The sequence below is a fragment of the Numida meleagris genome, chromosome 8, assembly GCF_002078875.1.
Source record: "Numida meleagris isolate 19003 breed g44 Domestic line chromosome 8, NumMel1.0, whole genome shotgun sequence".
Lineage (NCBI taxonomy): Eukaryota > Metazoa > Chordata > Aves > Galliformes > Numididae > Numida > Numida meleagris.
In genome coordinates, this window is record NC_034416.1 from 12,137,079 (window position 1) to 12,151,518 (window position 14,440).

General features: G+C 42.8%; 1 protein-coding gene across 3 annotated transcripts in view; it reads left to right on the plus strand.

Moving 5' to 3' along the window:
• The window catches only part of LOC110403438 (vascular endothelial growth factor receptor kdr-like), a 122,889-nt gene that overhangs the window by 82,199 nt on the left and 26,250 nt on the right, over positions 1-14,440 (plus strand). For 2 of the 3 annotated variants that reach the window (XM_021406629.1, XM_021406632.1), the window contains exons 13-20: positions 1,593-1,886; positions 3,720-3,866; positions 5,426-5,551; positions 5,663-5,769; positions 7,073-7,208; positions 8,483-8,587; positions 10,982-11,098; positions 14,103-14,191. In XM_021406629.1, the coding sequence (XP_021262304.1) occupies positions 1,593-1,886; positions 3,720-3,866; positions 5,426-5,551; positions 5,663-5,769; positions 7,073-7,208; positions 8,483-8,587; positions 10,982-11,098; positions 14,103-14,191 (1,121 nt within the window). The remainder of the gene's footprint in view (positions 1-1,592; positions 1,887-3,719; positions 3,867-5,425; positions 5,552-5,662; positions 5,770-7,072; positions 7,209-8,482; positions 8,588-10,981; positions 11,099-14,102; positions 14,192-14,440) is intronic. The other variant, XM_021406630.1, reaches the window with a different exon arrangement.

The following is a 14,440-nucleotide window of genomic DNA, read 5'->3' on the forward strand; positions in this document are numbered from 1 at the left end:
TTCCTGTTTTGAGAATTTCTGTTCACTTCAGTCTTTCCCCCTTGTTGATAAGCATCATGTTGATATGTAGGAACCGCAGGACATCAGATGTGAAGATGGATGTGTTACACAAGTCAGCTTGAGCGTGCAGCTAGCACTAAGAAAGGGAGCAATTGAGCCTAACAAAACACTGCATAAAGTAAGCTGAAATTTCACTAAAAGAAAGGGAAAATAATTTCCACAGCTGTGGCCTGCGGGGGTCTCTTCTCTTTTTTGGAATTTTTGTAAAATATTTCTGGTGTCAGTCTTTAAAAATCATGAAGGTTATTGGTTATATTCCAGATGACTTGTGAAGAAGAGTGATTTTTTAATCATAACTGAAAGCTCCTTCAGGGCTCTATATTTCATAGAATGTATGGTGTATTATAAGGCAGATCAGTTATTTCAACAGCCTTGCTATTTATGCTCAACTATAGCTTCAACAGAGCTTTTTGCAAGGGTTTGCAGTGTGAGCCCCTGGCCAAATGCCAGCTCCCATGTGGAATTTGTCAGACTGCGAATGTGACACATCCTTGCTCCTCTTTAACTGCTGTCCCCCTCCAAGTGCCATCCAATGGAGAAAGCATCTTATTAACAGCTCAGTAGTAAAGCAACAGTCTATCAGATCTATTGCAAGCAAGTGTCCAGAAGGTAAACCAGAACTATTGCTCCCAAGGTGTCCCACCCCAGTACTATGTCAGGTGACATTTCTAAGGGATTCTTCCCAACTCTCCATTTCAACTGCTTCTGAATCCTGACCTAACTAACAGACAGAAGAACAATCCCACGCCGCTGTGGTTATCAATGCACTTTCATTCAAGTATTTTGGGTGCATAGATCATGAAACTAACAGAATAAAATGAGCAAAGAATATATTGCAGACACAGTTTCATTGCAGGTCCCTGGCAGCTAATGCAGTAATAGGAATTGTCTGTAGGCCAGATTCTGGCATTCGACTCTGAAACATTTTTTCTTGTCTTCACATGGATTCAGTTAGGCAATTCAGGAAAATTGATTTTTTTTTTCTGAAATGAAAAGTTACTAAAAATATAGCAAGAAACTGCTTATTCATTTGTGGATAGGTTGGAATCTGCATCAAAGTATTGCTGTGCTAACTGTTAAAGCCTCGAGGACTTATACATCATTAGACCAGTTCATCCATCCACAGATCAAGTAAATACCCATATGAAAGAAGAGAGAATTGGGAAGATTGTTCAGTGGTGAAGGAAGAGAGTGTTACTTGTGAGAAATGGGAAGAGGTTTCTTTACTCTAATGCAATTACACTTTCAAGCACTGATAGCAGACAGAAAAAGAGGATGCCATGAACACATTTATCTACCTGGATAGCAGAGTCTCTTGATTAAACTCTCTTAGTTCATTAACTACTTCTATATATAAACTTTCAATTAATTACTTAAAAATGTAATGCCTCTTTGCACAAGCAAATGCAGATCTCATTAAAGTGGCTCATTCCATTGGGGCTGCTCACTGAAATCCGACCATCAAGTTGCAAATGGGCACCCAGAGTCATTCTCAATTGCAAGTTGATGGCAGATGTTTTCTTTCCCTGCAGATGTGCCGTCAGGGCTGCAGACGGCCCCACAAGTCACAGCCATTGCGGGGAGCACTGCCCAGCTGACCTGCCGGGCCTCCAGGTACATCTACAGCAACCTGGCCTGGTCCTACCCCTCCCTGGGGGCGGCTCATGGCGTCTCTCTAACCCGGAGTGCTGATGCCTACTCCATTTCCCTGACCCTGATCATTGCAAACGTCACAGAAGAGCATGGCGGCCTCTACAAGTGCCGTGCCCAGCACCAGCACAACGGCAGCGGCACGCTGGAGCAGCACACACGGCTCCTTGTCAGAGGTGGGTGGCATTATCCTGCTGCTGGGAGAGCAGAAACACTGGGCTCCCTCCAGTGTCCCTCAAAGCACAAGGCGGGCAGCATTTCCTAGGGACAGCCCTCATGCACGCTTTGTGGTTTTTCATATTACTGTGTGAGATTTGACTCCTAGCCGTGCATATGATTCATCTAGCCATTACTGGTTTTGTATAAAATTCTCCCCTTACTCAGAAAGGTGATTTTGGCAGCCCTCATCTCCCTGACTCCCTGCTGGGTACAGGTTTAGTCCTGACTGAGGAATAAAGACACCTCCACCATGTTATCAGCAGCACAGCTCTCTCTGTTGGAACTGCCACCCCAGGTGTGGGGGCTTTGGGAGGGCTGCCAGGATGGTACAGACACCTGGTGTAGCCACCAATGTGTCTGGTCAGGTGCACAAACTAGGGATGTGTACCACTTGTTCTGGGTACATGGGATGCACTTCATTATAACAGTATTTTCTTACCTGCGCTCAAATCCCCATCTCTTTTATTTCCATGAAAATATTAGTACTGCAGATCCCAGAGCCATGTTTCATTGCTCTGGCTGTAAAGGACCAGACACTTCCTCCAGCACCACACAGAAACTCACTAAAATGAGTGAAGTTTCTTCAGCTTCATAATAAAGAAAATGAGAGGGATCAACTCAAAACCTTCTTAGCAGAACAAGTGCTGCTGAGAAAGTGCCTCGTGCTTCTAGTGAAGAAAGGTGAAGAAAAGCCCAAAGTGCTGAAGTAGAGCAGAACTGAAATGAGTAGCAGCAAGCAAAGGCATAGCAAACAGAGTGCTTTAGAACTAAGTTAGACAGTGATTTCTAAACTGGCTTCTCCACTCACGTTAATGAGTGATGAGACACCAAAGGGGCAGCTCTGTGGCCATGAGCACTTGTCACTAGGCACAAATCAGGCCACGCAGTACTGGCTGCACTCCTGCCTACAACAAGGCATGAGAACTGCACTGTCCCACAGCATGAAGCAGAGAGAGGATCCCACACCGTATGGCAGCACGCTGGCATCTGCCTTGTGCAGAGCCACCTGCCAGCATCGCCTGCCATGGGGCACCAGGATCCCTCTGCATTCAGGCAATGCACTGCTCTCTCCTCTGGCAGATATTTTATTCATTTAGTCAAATTTCCACCTACGCAGACACCTACATATGACGGCTATGAGAAAAACACAGTTAAACTGGGAACACAGCCATGGGAGAACTGCAGTCTTAATCACAGCCTTGTGAGAAGTACTAGGGTCTGCTATTTGTCTGGCACATGTCAGAGATACAGTTTTTCTCAAGAATGTACACACAAACACCTCTCTAAACCAGCCCTCCTTCTACACAACCAGCTCTCAAATAGCTTTTTTAAATGTATCAACGCCCATCAGCTACTCCTTACTGAAAAAAAATATGTATTTTTTATGCTAGGGATTTTATTCAATTGCTTTCCCATACCTTTTATAAGTGAACATAATGTATTCTGTTCTGTAAAGTGGAGGTTGCAATAAGCAGATAACCCCTCTCATGGTGGAGACAAAATCCTTAGAATGGATCCCTCTCTGCTTCCTCCCTTGTTGTTTTGCACCCATTCTGCCCTTGCTCTGCCCATTCTCTGTGCTCTGCTTCCTTCACAGGATGAGAAACTTGAGGAGGCTCCAGGTGGAGCTGAATCTACACTTAAGCAGCTTGAAAATAAGCCAGATGAGCTCCTGCTATGATCCTTTAGGGGAATTTTGCTACCCAATCTCTGCAGCTGGCCCAAGGGGACAAGGTGTGGGAGATGCCTCCTGGAATCTTACTGTGTATTGTTTTCCTTTGTGACTGCAGCAAAGGCAGCCCCATATGTCCTACAAAATCTGACAGATCTGGAGGTTAACATCAGTGGCAAGATCATCCTGGAGTGCAGAGTCAGTGGAACACCAGAGCCACAGGTTACATGGAGCAAGGATGGCTACCCTATCTCAGCGGCATCAGGTGAGCACGCTTGCTATAGCACTGCCCTAACTCGTGGTGACAAATGGCACTGCAGGATTGCCACAAGCAGGGACCTGCAGCCCCATGGCTACTGCCTGCGTGGCTGAGTGGGGATGTCAGACACGGCCCAAGGAACACAAATCCAAGTATGTCGGACCCCTGCAGCAGTCTCTGACTTGGACTTCAAGGTCTAAGCTGCCAACTGGCTCCAACCTGCTGCCTGCTCATGGAGCTTTACTCCTGCATGCAGCAGTGTCTGCAATCAGCCAGGCAATCTGTGGACATTAGCATAGCACTGGTGAAATGGAGGAATACAGTGTGCTCTTGCTCAGTCTGCTTGTGCAAGGCAATAGTTTGTGCACAAAACTGTAACTCCCAGCTTGCTGGGAGGCTCTGAGAACACAGGCCTGAACTGCCACACATCCCTGGTGCTGGTCACAGTGCATTGCAGTTAATTGTAGCAATTACACCCAGTGGCCAGGCCAATGCATGCCATGGTATCACACATCTGTTGTTTGTCTCCCACAACACAGGAAGGAGAACGGTGCAGCAGCTGTCATGAGCAGGGGGCACTGCTCCTTCAGCTGCACCTGGAACTCCTCATCTCTCTGTCCTGAGATGTCCTACAAGTCATGAAGGAACCCATGTCAGTAGCTAGTCCTGTAACTTTAATTTTGCATTTTGGACTAGGTAGGAAATCTAGGATCATACATAATTCAGATCAGAGTGTTCCGAGCAGAAACTCTTTATAGCTACTGAAATTTTATAAATAATTCTAGAGGGACAAGCATGTAACATCCAACCAATGGAAACATAAATAAAATATTTGGAAAAAACACCTCGGGGTAAATATTTCAGCAGGGCACATGGCAAATTGTGTGGTACTCTTGTTAACAATGACAGGATTCGTGGGCAGAACACCCTGCAGTGCAAAATGCCCTTCCCTTTTGGATTCAGAGCTCAACATGCTTCCTTGTTTCTGCCCCAAACACATCCCTAGAGAAACAGATACGATCTCAGTTTTGTGCCACAAAATCAGGAAAATTAAATGTGGAGAAGCTTCACATAGGTCCTCCCTAGGTCATGTCTCTCTTGGCACACCACCACTTGTTCCTGGCCTTCTGTGAAGCCAGGATTTTTCCAGGGAAGCATACAACCTAATGACCATGTTCACATGGTAGAACTCCCACCACTGCCCACAGCCTCCGAGATGCTAGCTTTCTCCAGTAGTTTCTTTGAGTTCCCTTTTCTTTCAGTGTATAATGTCACTCTCAGAAAAATTACCTTTTAACCACTTCACTAACTTCCATAAAAGTTTTGTCAAGCTCTGTCTACTTGTAATACATTAACAGCTGCATTTGCTGTAGGATAAGTGATACCCAAGCAATCTAAACTGGTGTCAGGTTGTTGCCAAACCAAAATGAGGAACATGGCCTTAAGATGTCTCCTAACAGCAGCATAGGCATGGATGGGAGCTCATCTTCAGTGTTCTGCCTCCTAAAAGCATTTGGAGGAAGGTAGATTATTGTAATAATATTTACCTAGATCCCTCACTGCAGGAATTTCCATGGAAAATAATACCCTGGTCATTGAGCGAGTGAAGAAGGATGATGAAGGGCTCTATGAATGCAAAGCGACCAATGACATGGGCCAAGACAGCACATCAGCCTTCATTAAAATACAAGGTGAGGTCCAAGCCAAGGTAAAACACATATATTGTGCTGGACAGATGAGAACTACTGATCAGTGATGGGCTTTGGCTACATTTAAAATCTGGTTGTACATTTAACCTACAGGTTCTGAGGAGAAATCCAACATCGAAGTTATCATTTTGGTCTGCACCGGTCTAGCAGCCACCCTCTTCTGGCTCCTTCTGACCCTTTTCATTCGGAAACTGAGAAAAGTAAGAGAGCTTCCATACTGCACAAAGGCTCTGAGACTGGACCCCTTTTATGTGTAGCATCAGCATTTAGGGCTGAAGTTAAGTCAGTGTGAATGTTTGGGACACACAGTAGAAAAACTGTGACAAATGTTCCTATAAAATTTAAGTCCAAGATTTCTGATGACAGTCCCCTGCCTTCCCAAAAGATCACTTGTACTTGTGAGATTTCTACCCACTTCCACGGTGTCATAAAATCAGGCTACTCCTTTTTTATGTGCCGAACTGCCTTGCAAGATTTGAAAACAAAACATTAAATACCCTAAAAGGAGGGCTTAATTTCAACATTTGTCCAATAAGATTTCTCTGAAACACAGATATTGAAGGGAGCACTGTTCAGAGAAAAGTTCTAGCATGTTTACTCTAGAAATGAGCCCAAACCACAGAGCTTATTTTATCTCCATGCTTCGGTATTCTCTTACCTCCCTTTGTGACTCAGAAAAATAAAGTTTCAGTAGAGTTTCAAGGAATTTTAGTCTGTTTCTCCTAAAACAAATCACGAACAGAATGGCAACCGCAGATCTCTGCTCTGAAGCTCACCCAAATACAGTCCTAGTGCTGATACCTGATACTTGGATAAAATTTCCACTCTTACCGCAAACACAGTGATTAAATTCATGTTTTTGCTCCTTGTCCCAAATACTGTGGAGAACAGTAAATTTGCTATTACATTTTACACCCACACGAATCTGCTCACAGGTTCTACAAAATCATGGTTTCTCACTGAGCAGCATTAACAGTAACTATATTCACCAGATCTCAACTAACTTTAAATTAAAAATTAATCAATTTAATCAAATATTCAATAAAAATTCTGACTAAAGCGATAGCTACAAAACAGATAGCTGTGCAGAGGCAAGTGTGCAAAAAAGTGTGCAAGTGTTGCTAAACTGAAAATGGAGCAGAACATACTCTGCAGGCCACCAGCAAGTGCAGCTCATGGAGATCACAGAGAAAAGCACTGATTTCCTTTAATAGATACAGCCAGAAGACAGTGATAGATTTTGTGTCCTCAGAATGTTTATCAGCATTAATCCAAGACTTTGCCCAACACTGATGAGTGACAGACATGCATAAACATTTATTTCCCAGATAAGAAGAAAGGAGAGGCAAGAAACTGAAGGGATGCATTTACGGTTCGGAATAAATTTCAGAGCTAAGGCTGCAATACAGGGAACTCCCCAGCTTGCTTTTCATCTCATAAATGACAGCTCTCTCCCATTAGAATTGCAAAGTAAACACTGTGAATAATTTTTCCAATTTTTAGCCTGATGCCACAGATATTAAAACAGGATACCTGTCAATTATAATGGATCCAGAGGAAATGCCTCTTGATGAGCAGTGTGACCGTCTTCCCTATGACAGCAGTAAATGGGAGTTCCCAAGAGACAGACTGCGGTTGGGTGAGTGGTTTAGCGATTATTATTATAAAGAATGATGGTTTCTAATGCTCCTCAATTTCAGTGGATCTGTTGTACAATCCAAGAATCAGTCTACCATTTAGGGCTGGCATACTCCCATCCTTTGATGAGAATTGACACTGAGTCGCAGAATTCAGAGTCATCCTTGATCAAGGTGAGACAAGGTAAAGACGTTGTCTCTCAAAAGAGTTATCACCTCTTACTGTTTCTTGGAGGAGTGAAACCAAACTCTTAACAGGGAAAGGAAGGTACCTGCAGGTACTGTGTCTGTCAAAAGCGTGGCTTCCCTCCATATAGGGGAGTACAGAAAGAGAGGGGAATCTGGAAGGTTACAGTCTTACAGTGAATTTTTCATTTGAAGAAATCTATCTATTCATCAAGTAATCAATAATTTATCAACCATTCAAACTTGGCTTTGAGCTGGTAAGAACTATCAAGAAAAATGAACCAAAATTAATTGAACTCAGCTCAGTGGATGATAGAGCAAAGAAATGTAAAAAGCAGATCGTGTTTGCGTAGAGAAACAGCAACATCTGTGTGCAACGAGTGCAGGGAATATATGTGCCTGCGTGTGTGCTCATGGTGATTAAGCTGAAAAACAAAGAAAGAGGAAGATGGGGAAAAAAATGAGAAGATGGTGGGACATAGGCTCAAACTGGAAGAACCAAAGAGCCACACCACAATGCCCAGTGTACCCTACTGCATTATGGATAAGAGCTCTCAGAGCACACTAGGTAGTATGGGCCTGAAAATTCAAATAAAAATGAAACTATGAAAGATTATCACCTGGAATTCCATTTAATATAGTTTTTACTTCAAATAAATGTCAGAGGGCTCTGACAGTCTGAGTGCCTTAGCTGGCTATCTCCATGACTGTGATTCATGAGAGAACAGGGTTCCACAATTCCACATTTAACCTGATTTTCCAGGGCTTGAGGATAACTATCTGTAATGTTTTTACCCTTAAGCCATATATGTATGTATTCAGCCTTGCCTTCAGCTGAATCCAGATTTATTTATTCTACTCTGTTCTATCACATTCTGTATTGCATTAAAGTCATATGGATATAAATCATACTGTTTATATCCATATACTGCAAATATGTGATACAGGCTTCTGTCGACTGTCAGTCAACGCGGTGCCTGGGTGCTGGAGCCTTGTATTTCTTGCACAGCTGTGAATGCATGTTTCCCTCTTACCTGATGCAGACTGTTGTAAGCCCCCTTTGGCTCATTCTTGACTCTTGCTTCTCTAGGTAAAACACTGGGTCACGGTGCTTTTGGGAAGGTGGTGGAAGCGTCTGCTTTTGGCATTGATAAATCTTCAACCTGCAAAACAGTTGCCGTAAAAATGCTTAAAGGTACATATCCCTCTGAGATACTCAGGAGACTCCTCAGGGAACACGTGGGCAACAAGGTTTCCAATTCTCAGCTCCAAACAAGTCTCAAGTTCATTGTGTTCAGAAGGGAGTGGGTTTGCCATATGGGAGCAATTAGTCCTTACAGAGTGGATGTTAACGTGTAGGAAATGACAAGCGGGCTCCATGCTGTGCTGCTGATTGAGTCTGGTATCCCTGAAGGAGGAAAACAGCAGCTTACAGGTCTGTGGGGTTAGGAGGGAAACAGATTACAGAATGTAATTACACTAGATAGTCTGGAATTGGATCTAAGCCTTCGATCACAGCCCTTTCAGATGCACAACAGTTCAAGGGGCTCAGAAAAAGCAGTGCCAAGAGAGTAAATTAGAGACAACTTGCTTGCAATTATAGAAATTAAGGAAAGCTTTTACCATTCAGCAATGAGGGGTGGATGAACTTGGAGACTATTCTTTCTTATTACATTTACATATAAAGCCTCTGCAGACAGCTTATGAATAAATGCATCAGCCAGCACATTGGCTTCTTGAGCCTCAGCTCTTTAGCTGTTCATGTAGGATTTTTTTCAAAGGTGCAGTTGATGCTCATTGGATAGCTTTGCACAGCCCACATTGCTCAGCATTGCTGCTGCATGATTGTATTAACTCCTGCAAAGCCATGAATCAGGAATTCTCTTCCATCACAGCATTTGGCTTCTGTTGCTAGCTGCTTCTCATGCTCTGCTACTTCCCATCTCCCTCAAGTGCCAAACTCATCGGTTTATCACCTCTCTGGACATCCTCCAAACCTAGTCTCCCTTCTTTGCATTACTTACTAGATCTTTAGATCGTCTTCTTTCATTCTCACTTCCTCTGTTCCACACCCATATCCAGATCCATCCCAGATGTATCCTAGAAAACGCTGATCTAGCCACTCTCCATCCAAAACTTACCACCCTAGATAGCTCCAGGCTTTCATTCACTTCCATGCTGTGCTTCCCAGCCGATCCTCATATCAGCTCCACCCTGCCCACACATATTTGGCAAAAATTGACAGTTTCTCTGTCTAATTTTACCTTTTTCTCCCCCAGAGGGGTCAGCCAGCTCTAAGCTGGCATTCCCAAACTAACATGCCCATAATTTGTCGTGTTCCTGAATAAACTAGATTCTCTAGTGAGAGTCAATCCATTCAGGGGGGGAAAAAAAAAGCTCTGGAGATGTTTGCATTGCTGTAATTCTAGTGTATCTGTCATTTTCTTGAAGCTGACTAGTGTCTGTTCTGGCTTGAAGGTTACATGTTAACGTGCTAGATTATCTGAAGTATTTCAGAGGCTTCCTTGTTTAGCTTTTACCAGGCGTTTGTTCTGGCTCATGCTAGTGTAAATCAGGAGAGGTGCCACCCCCACACACATCCATCTGTGACACCAGTGACTGAAGAAACCTTGGGCTTGGAATAACTCCTTCTTTATGACACACAGTTTGGTGAAAATTTGTTTATGGGAATTCTACTAACAGATAAAGAAGTTACATTTGTTACACCAAGTGATCTGTTATGTAACTATTTTTTTATTTTTAAATCTTATATGATTTTGCTAAGGCAAAATCAGAGGAAACAGGATGCAGCCCCTTTTTTTACAATACATTTTGACCATGACAGTTTTGGAAAGAAGGCAGAGGAAACATGTCAGCATACTGAAGAGCATTCAGGATTGAGAGTGTCTTTCTTAACTTTGGCAGCAAAAGAGAATGAAAGTACAGTATAGCTGGCTAACCAGTGCTCATCAGGTGTGGAGGTCATGGTTCATACTTGGAGTCCCCTCAGCTTTACTCAAATATGTATTTCTTGGGTCGATGAGATCTCACAGGACTGAGATTTAGGAATGCTGTACATTCTCTAGTACTTTTTGGGACACATCTTGCAGACATGGGGGGCTCCTCCAACATCTATACTGGAGTGATGTTCAGTACTGCAGAGAAATGTATTCAGAGGTATTGTATAGAAGTACTGCTAAGCTGCACATCTCTGCTACCAAAAGAGAAGCACATTATTCTGTGTGTTATTGTTGCTTAGAGTGATTGTTCCTTTACTAAGTTTGCAAAATTCAGTCCTTGCAAAGGCTCTCTGGGATATGACTTAGGGAGGTTCTCCTACAGGATAGTAACCTCTGTAACCCATTCTAGAGAAAGGAAGGGTCACTCAAAAGATAAAGTGTTATTCCACTTCATAAAGGTCACCAGGAAACAATGAAGCAGCTGAATTATTATCTATTTGAGAGTCTGAAAGGCAAAGATACTGCAAGTAATCTGGGTGGCTTTTGTTTCCAAGTATAAACAGGATCTTGCCGCGTCCTGTTAAAAATATCCTGTTGTGTAAAGATGATTTTTTCCTGTTTATTTTAAGCAGAATGTGCAACTACTAATGAATGCAAGGCTTTAATGTCTGAACTGAAGATCCTCATCCACATAGGACATCATCTGAATGTAGTCAACCTGCTGGGAGCCTGCACCAAAGCAGGAGGTAAGAACTGCTCATTAATACAAAGCAAAGAAGAAACCCTTCTCAGATACGATGATATTTCAGCGTATCTGTGGTGGAGCGCCCAAGTCTCATGCACATGCTGTTAATGGAAGCACAAGGAAAGCTTGTACTGCTGCAGATAGGGCCACATCACATGAATGGCTTCTGAAATACTTCCCCAGCCAGTGGTGTCACTTCTCTATCCTTTTTTTCTTTCTCCTTTCTAAGCTCATTTACAAAAGAGAATATGGACTGCAGATCCTTCATTGTAGTTCAGTGCCTCAGTCCTCCACATGGGAACCACATATCATTTCAAAGGTGCTTGTCCCCTTCTTCTCCCTTTTCTTCTTTGCCTTGTCAGGAGAATGCACCAGGCTAAGAGGTACTGGAGGCTTCCTCTTCCCAAACAATTCACTCCTGCAAAGGCAGGCATTTTGCACAGTATGCAGGAAGCCTTAGGCAGTCCAAAGCTGAATGGACCAGCAGCACGGACTCCAAGGGGCTGAGCTGACATGAGTTGCTGTACCTCATGCAAAAATCTACTGCTAAATGCAGACATACATAAAAGACTCCATAAATCTTAGACCTTTGTCACTAAAACATCTCTTCCCTTCCCTTCCCATATTGCCCTGCAAAGCATCCGTGTCTCTTACTATGCTGCGCTTTAACTTCAGGGTACCAATTCTAAAAGATGCCTTTTAATGGCTTACAATGAACCTTCAAAACAGTCTCCAAGGGATGTTTAAGAGAGCTGAAGATAAAGAAACCAGAGTAAAATAAATGAAGAGGAAAGAGTGAGAGTGATGGTGTACACATCTGTTGTTATCAGAGACTCTGAAACTATTATTTTCCCAAAGAACATGAAATTGCCCATTTAAATGGGGAAAATAAAATTTCAGTGAGCTAGCTGTTAGGATGAGAGAAATCTTCCCTCCAGCAAGATCCTTCCAGCTCTAAAGGAGCAGTCAGCAACCAGCAGCCATGGACAACTGCTGCAATCTGGGAGCCAGGAATGGGGAGCACGCAGGGATTCTTGGAGCATGCAAACCCCAAAAGCTTGTATTCAGACACATAAGCTACTTGGCTAGTAGCTGGGATTGTGAGTAGAGAAGTTGTGGCCTAACACTGGTGCCTAAAACACAGCAGCCTCACTAGGATGTCAGTAGTTGTTAACCAAACCACTACTTCAGCCAGAGTTCCATCTGCCTACAAAAATACATTGCAGCAACTGGTCAAGTTCTGATTGTCCATCCTCTGAGGAGCTTTTTCTCCTAGGAACCCCTCAGCTTCCCAATGCAACTGCAGACTGAAGAAAAATAGCTGTGAGCTCTCAAGACTGACACTGAGATAAGAGTTACTATTAAAATGCCATTGCAGAGCATGGTGTTTTCTCCTTCCTTGTTAGGTTTTATATAACCATACAACAGTACTCTTGATGAAGACTGATATTAAGTATGCACATACATTATTCTAACAACAGAACAAATAAAAAATAACAAATTTTAACACTTTGGCTGAGTGTCTGATGCTAAGCACTTAGAATTAATACACAGTGTATGCTTTACAATGAAGAAATAAAATACAGAGAAGCCATGTCTAGGAAACATATCAAAACCACATATAAATCACTAACAGGAGCTACAAAGCTATGCTTGAATCCGCATTTGCTTGGGGCATCCATGAGAGCATTTGACCTTGGGTTCTTTGGAGAAATGTTCCCCTAAAATCTCTTGCTCTGCCAGACCCCAGCACTCCAACCAGGGCAAGCTGTGTACTCAGCAGCAGAACCACCCTGACCTGGGGCTGGCTGTGCTTGTGCAGTCACTGTGCCGAGCAGGCTACAGCTGTGGTCAGTAGAAGCTGCAAGTCCTGAACAGTCCAAAGGTGAGCACCTAATGCAGCAAATGCTGCCAGGCTTGCATGAGTAAAAAGCCTGTCAGAACTAAGCAATGTTAGTATTGGAAAGCCATTGATTACTACTGTTAGAATTCACCATCTCCCTTTTAATGGGGCAGTCTGCTTCAATTGTCACCCAGTCTGAGTCAGGGTGCAGCACCACGACACCCCAGCTCTCCCCCACAGCCCTGCCTTCCACCTTTTCACTCCATACTGCACATCAGGCTGCAGTACAGCTCTGTGTGCACATTTCACACACTGCCAGGGAGATGCTGCTTACAGCTGGCTCATTCCCAAGCGGCCAAGTGCAGCTCTCAGGATCTTTCCTTTGAAGTTCAAACTCCTAAGTCTAAAATACAGACCCTGTAGACAGAAAAACATTTCTGGACGTGAACGTTGCTTACAATTGGTAATAATGGATGTTTACATACATTCTACTTCTCTGATTTTACTTCCTGTTATGTTTGATAATTACAAAAAGCAGTGATTGTGCTAAAGGTAGAGAATGCTGTTTTTCCCTTTCCTAATGGCTCACACTGAAACATAAAAGCATTTTCAAGTGGACCTTAATAATATACACAATTGTATAAAAACAGCAATTGCACTGAACTCCATAATAGTTTGCACAGAAATAAGAAAGGAAGAAATTGACCAGACTTCCTGGATTCTCAAAAACTGCAGACTATGACTTTCTGCAAACTTTTGATTTAGATCTGTCCAGGATCCAGCACGCTTTCATTGCCTCCACTGGCATCAGCTCCACTCAAAACAAGCAATTGCAAAGGCAGAGGATGCTGTGGTTCTATGAATAGAATAAAATAATCATAATAACATAGGAGAGTGCATATTCTTCTTTATAATTCTGAATTTTACTTTGCCTATAAATAAGAAATAAATACCAATGTTCAAAAGAATCAGTGCTGTATTTCCTTCTTTCTGTATCTACTGTTGATTGTGTGCTTCTGGAGTGTCACTTCTCTGTTTCCTAAATTCCTCACCTGTTTAACAAGAATTATAGTGTTTATTTTGAAGGGGATTTGTGAGGATAAGTTAGCATTAAGTGCTGTGCAGTGCTTCAAAACTCATTTGACTTTCACTGTCTTTTTAGGTCCCTTAATGGTCATAGTAGAATATTGCAAATATGGAAATCTGTCCAATTATCTACGAGGAAAACGAGGAGATTTCATCGCATACAAGGTAAAGAAATGACAGCCATAAGCAAAAGAACTAATTTTTTTTCAATTTTTTTTCTGCATTAACACAGTTTGGTATTTATATAGGCTGCTTTCCCACCACACTTCAATTCATATGAGCAAGACACTGTTTTGCTTATAGGACCTCACTCCCATCCTCTTCTTCCCCTGCACCTACTAAAGAAATAATTGCAAATACCCAAACACTAGTGCATTTGAGAGAGAAAGGGAACTTCTTGTGATACACTACCCA